This window comes from Prionailurus bengalensis, chromosome B1, assembly GCF_016509475.1.
Source record: "Prionailurus bengalensis isolate Pbe53 chromosome B1, Fcat_Pben_1.1_paternal_pri, whole genome shotgun sequence".
NCBI lineage: Eukaryota > Metazoa > Chordata > Mammalia > Carnivora > Felidae > Prionailurus > Prionailurus bengalensis.
In genome coordinates, this window is record NC_057344.1 from 102,128,483 (window position 1) to 102,134,482 (window position 6,000).

Consider the following 6,000-nt stretch of genomic DNA (forward strand, 5'->3'; position numbering starts at 1 on the left):
GAAACTTAACTACCAATAGCCTACTGTTGTTTGGAAGCCTTACCAATAACATAAGCAGTCAATTAACACATATTTTATGTCATATGTATTATATACTGTGTTTTTATAATAATACCTTTTTCTTAAAATTTTTCAACATCTCTAGGCTATGAGGTTCAACCGGGAGTCTTTTCAAATCGTGGCAAATCTCCAAAAAAATATCTATGTGTAAGTGGGCCCACACAGTTCAAATCCATGTTGTTCAAGAGTCAGCTGTATTATAATAAGTGAATGAATATTTTTACTTAGTTCACAAAATATCTTGAACTTGCATCATTTTAATTTCCACTGGGACAACTTAACACAGAAAAAAAAAAAAAAAAACTTCTCATATTAGAATAACATTACCTATTTTCCAGAATCCTAATGAGCTGTTTATCTATGATTACAAAGCTTGGATGTCTGACTAGGATACAATGTGAACCAGATAGGATGATGGTTTTAGAAAATGTGCCAGGTTTCTATTTACTACAGTATGAACAGTGATTTGGGAGACTGCTTCAAGAATGTACTTTGCACATTTTTCTTGCCCTAACTTCAAGGAGTAAGTGGGATAAAGGGAAAAAAATCTAGGCAAAAGTTAATGTTCCTTCTGAATCCACTCACTGCTGGAGAAGCCTGTATGATTTTTTGTTAAATAAAGTACTTACTCTGCAGAAGGCACTGCAGAAGGCATAAAAAGAATCCTGATGTGTAAGCTAATAGGGTTAGAAGTTTTAAAGGGCTATCATCACTTCATTCCTACCAGAAGTCAGAGGTCCACCTCATTCTTTCCCACCCTTAAGCTGGTCCCTAACCAGATTCATGATTGGGCAAACCAGCAAGTCTGGCTCTCTGGGCAAAAATTTGCTTTGATTTACAGCAGTTATGGGCTTCTAAATCCTGAGTCTATTGGATTATCAGACTACTTGTGTCTGACTGACTCGTGAGTATGGATCTATGCTGGATATGGCTGGAAAGCCGGTCAAATCTTGGGATTCAAACCATTGGAATGGCTGAGGATGAGGTGGGGGATGGGGTGCGGTGTCTGTCTGACAGTAATATGGGTGGGGCCAAAGTCCTGCTCAGCGAATAAATACTACAACACAGGTAAAAACCCTTTCCTATGCAGTGAGGCTTGGTATATCACGACACCTTATCCGGCTTCCTTCCAGTGGCCATCCCCACTTCTTTCCAGTCATACCCCTACCGCGCCAGAATCTCTCCGAACCAGAGGGAAATGTTAAAGGCCAATCCCCGGGCACTGTGGAAGTTGAGAAATATCTAGGGGCGCATGGAAAGGGCAGTCGCCTCCACTTCTGGTAATCCCAGTCGGATGGTAAACCAAAACTGGACCAAATTTACCCGGCCCACCCGGCCCGCCAGGCCCTAGATTCTCAATCATAACCCCGGGCACGAAGAGGTCAAAAAAGCAAATAAGGCTGCACTGAAGACTTAGCAGTCAGTGGAAGCACCTCGTTACTAACCTCGCTCTTTTCTCCATCTTCACCCGAGGCTCCAGTTCCCAGGTTCCCACCGCCAGTCGCGGTCCTGGCCGGCCCTTGGACGCCAAAGCGCCGGGATGAAGACGCCCCCTTCCCCGCCGGCATTTTGCGCATGCGCGAAGCGGGGCGAGAGGGCCGGCTGGGCGGGGCTGGTCGCTAAGAAACCAGAGGAAAAGTTCTGCTTAAGGGTTGGCTGGGAAAGACAGAGCGTTACTCTATTGGTAGAGAGTAGGGAGAGGGGGCTGGCCTCAAGGGCCTTCTTTTCTGACTATTGGGTGGAACTACTGTCAATCAGTAGGCCTCGGTGGGCGGGGCTGCTTGTGAGGCAGGCGAGAGCGGCCTTAGCAACGGTTTCTGAACTGTGAAGACAGCCGTTGGGCTGCGCTGCCGGCGGCTGAGATAGGGAGGTCCCGGCTGAGGGCACCGGTTGGTGACATGGTGAGTGTGAAGCTGTAACCGCTTGTTGGGCCAGGGCTGGTGCTGAAATCTCTCCCCGGAGCAGAGAAGGAATTGTTTTTGGTATGTGAAATATATTACTCGCCTCCTGATCCTCGAGTGTCGTTTAGTAACTCCTCTTCTCGTGGTCAAATAGAAGCACACTGCCCGTGGCTCTTAAGGACGCAAATTAGCAGTTTATTTTATATTTATTTATTTATTTATTTATCTATCTATCTATTTATCTATTTATTTATTTATATTTATATATAAAATTAGCGGTTTATCCCCGCCAACTGCTAATACCAGCACTCCGCTGTAGGTTCTATGATGGAAATGAAACCACTGTTCGGCCAGAGAGGGATTGAATACAGAGAATAAGAAACTTAAAATCTGTTGGAGGGTCTAGGTCTCTAGGAAAGAGGTCCTGACCTCCGAAAAAGTGACTGGCCGGGATAGCTACGAATTCTGCTACTGTTGGGAAGGTGAAGGTTGTGAAGGCTAAACTGTGGAGTTGAAGACCACACCAGTGGATTTGCGGTCCAGGGATCAAGAATCTGCTGCTGCCACAACGAAACCACGCGAAACTGGAGACTAGGTGCGCAGGAACGTGGAGTCCAGTTGCCGTCTCTGCCGCCACGGCTTCCTACCCCAAAGATGGGGAGACAAGATATTGAAATAAGGCTGCAGAACAACCCAGGAGTAACTCTGTGACCTTGCTTGCCAGCAGAAAATGGCACACAGCAGGCAGATGACCTCCACTTTACCTGGATATTGATAATTGGCCTAACATTTATTCTTATCCAGATCGCTGGAGTAGTTTTTCACCTGGAAGATGTAGTTTTTTCATTTCTTAGCCTCTGCAATATAGGAAAGTACGCTAAAAGGTGGGAAAGGATATTATGTTTCAGTCAAGCATATCCCACAAAATAAATCTTATTATGAGATATATAGGCCTAGGTAAAAGGTATGCCTTAAACACTTTTTTTCAAATATACCAAGTAAGGACAGTCCATTCTGACATAACATCTAATGTTCTACTAGGTTGAAGGAAAAACAAGTGGTAAAAAGAACCAAGCTTTCCACCAAGATATTAATAACTAATAGCATAAATGTTAGCAAAAGGAAAAGGTGGAAATTGTTGATGGTCATTATGTACTAGGGAATAGGGTTCTTGAACATGCTTATGTATTTATCAATTTTTCTGGTTCTGGTAACTTTTCCTGTTACGTAGTTTTTCACGCATGTGTGTGTTTATTACAGGCATCCACAAGTTCAGACCAATGGAAGAAAAGAGCAGCAAAACTTGAATTGAATGAAACCCAAAAGCAAGAAATTAAAGAGGCCTTTGATTTATTTGATGTTGATGGGTCTGGAACCATAGATGTGAAAGAATTGAAGGTTTTGAAATTACTTCTAATTCTAAAACATTTTAAAAACAAATCTTTCAGTCTTTAACAGTAGCCTTCTAAAAGCTTGATATAAAGTCTCTTCATTGTGGACACCTACACCTTCAGTGTATGCACCTGTCCCATACTAACAAAATTATATCTTCTTAGGCATTTATTCTTGTTTTATGAATGAATACAACAAAAACTCTGGGTGTAACAGTAACATATCCTATGGCATAGTGGAATTGGAACCTAGGCCTGCTGACCTGACTTTCTAGGTTTATGCCTAGTCCATAGTAAAAAAGAGAAAATCTAGTAATTATTAGGTAATTTAAAAGCTAGGAATGAGACCGTGGCATATTATTTATTTGCTTTCTATTTCAGATTGCAATGCAAGCCTTAGGATTTGAACCAAAGAAAGAAGAAATTAAAAAAATGATAGCTGAAATCGACAAAGAAGGAAATGGCACCATTAGTTTCGAAGATTTTTTTGCCATAATGAGTGTAAAAATGGTATAGTAGTGATTTTGTTTTTCAAAGAAATACAAGCAATAGCCTTCTACTTTTTTTTTTTTTTTTTTTTGGCTGGAGCAATCAATGAATTGGAACTAGGTCTTTAAAAATGGGTGGGATTTAGATAGACAGGAATAGCAAGATTAAAGATGTTTTCAGGGTAGTAATAAAGACTGTCCAGTGTGGAGAAGGTTGTTAGGAAATAATAAAGATAAATGGCTGGATAAAGAAAATGGGGTCAGCAGGTTGAAGCCTTGAGTTCAGCAAACACCTCTTGAGTGCCTATTTTTGCTAGGCACTGTTCTAGAGAGCATTGGATGAGACAACCTCCCTGTTAGAGCTTACATTTTTTGGTAGTTGGTATCAATTACTGGAGTTAATAGAGATCCATTATCTTTATCACCCTTGCCTCTTCCACTTTAACAAATTCTGAATTTAAATACCCTGAGAGCAGATGTGAGTGCCTTGGAATAATTGTTAAAAGTTAGAACAGTAAATGAACGCAGCTACTTGGCAGATTGCTGCTCTAGACCTCAAACACCCATAAGTCCAATTTGATAGAAAAAATAAATGAAAGATTAATGACAGTTGTTTCTGTTTTTAAAGAGTGAGAAAGAAGAAATATTGAAGGCTTTCAAATTATTTGATGATGATGATACTGGAAGCATAACACTAAACAATATCAAGAGGGTTGCTAAGGAACTAGGGGAAAATTTAACAGATGATGAACTTCAGGTAAATTTTACTTATTTTTATAATTTTTATAACTTACATGTATATATACAATTGTAATTTATATATATTATATACAATTGTAATTTATATATATTATAATTTACAATTATATTCCTTAGATGGACTCAAATACATTCAAAATAAAATTTGTATATGTATTTGAATATTTTATCATTCATTTTTAATGATTTCACATACCGTATTTACATTTTGTTTTATAGGAAATGCTTGATGAAGCTGATCGTGATAGGGATGGAGAAATAAGTGAGGAAGAATTTTTGAGGATGATGAAAAAGACCACTCTTTATTAATACTTTTTTTAATCCCTCTGGAAAGTTAATAACTTTGTATTTGTTATACAGTTCCATAATATCTGAATGTATTTGTTGTCAGTTTCTAATTTATTTGCGCAAATTGGTGTTTTGGTGTGTAATCCATGCAAGAAGTTAGGCTTCTATCAACATGTTGTTAAACATCTACAACATCAAGAAAGAAAATATAATGATTTCTGTGAATCGTGAATCTAAAACCAGTATTAATTCCAACTGCTACTTTTTGGAGTCTCAACATCTAAAGACTTAGAATTTTTTTTAGGTTTAATGAAACTGAGCCCACATCCAATTGAATTTGGCAAACAGGCTATTACTTTCCCCATCATTTTCCTTTTGTGCCACTCTTTAAAAACTGATAAACATTTGATTTTTAATCAGTTATTCAGATATGTAAAGTATTAAATAAAATTGCCTAGTAATACTTTATTTGCTAGTTTTCTTATTATAAAGAAAGGCACTTATACTACCCAGATTTTCTTGTAAGTTTGACCCTGCAGGTGAGCATTTAATGACTGTCTTGGGAGGTGGTAGGGATTTTACATATGTTATCTCAGTTAATATGTTACAACTTGGAAGCTGGTGGTATTAGCTCCATTTTACTACATACAAGAAAAGTAAAGTTCAGAGAAATTTAAAAATTGCTCAATTGCTCATAGATAATAAAACATGGATTATAAATCTTGTATCCTTATGCTTCATTATGCAGCTTTGCTATGGATAAAAACTCTCAGGGTAATTAAATATATATTTTCTAACTCATTTAATATTGTGACTCTCGTAATTTTACTTTGTTTCCTATGAAAAAGCCAATCAATTGAGAAAGGCAGTCTGAAGATACAGTCTTTTGATTCCCCACTGGGTCACACAAGACTGGGTCTTGGGCCCAGAACACTTCTTACCAAGAGACATAGTCTCTATAGCTTGTGCTGGAATTGTCTGAATATCTTTCCACTTCAAACTCAATGTGTACTTTTTTCTGCTTAAGCATTGTGTGTGTTACGATACCTGTGTATGTAATATGACACCTGGCCAACTCCACTTTGGAAAGAGGATATACCCTTTGGCGAGGCG

General features: G+C 38.7%; 2 protein-coding genes across 6 annotated transcripts in view; one reads left to right on the forward strand and one right to left on the reverse strand.

Annotated features, from left to right (window-relative positions):
* Positions 1–1,673, reverse strand: part of BBS12 (Bardet-Biedl syndrome 12) — a 57,227-nt gene extending 55,554 nt beyond the window's left edge. For 2 of the 5 annotated variants that reach the window (XM_043568954.1, XM_043568945.1), the window contains exon 1: positions 1,506–1,655. The gene's annotated coding sequence lies outside the window, so the exon portion shown is untranslated. Of the gene's footprint in view, positions 1–1,505 lie in introns of all 5 variants that reach the window. The other 3 variants (XR_006295467.1, XR_006295466.1, XR_006295468.1) reach the window with 3 other exon arrangements.
* A 67-nt stretch (positions 1,674–1,740) lies between these two features.
* Positions 1,741–5,688, forward strand: LOC122476394 (centrin-4). Its single transcript, XM_043569014.1, has 5 exons — positions 1,741–1,961; positions 3,222–3,359; positions 3,734–3,862; positions 4,469–4,597; positions 4,819–5,688. Exons 1-5 carry the CDS (start codon positions 1,959–1,961, stop codon positions 4,906–4,908), a joined length of 489 nt encoding a protein of 162 aa, XP_043424949.1. The 5' UTR covers positions 1,741–1,958; the 3' UTR covers positions 4,909–5,688.
* The last annotated feature ends 312 nt before the right edge of the window (positions 5,689–6,000 follow it).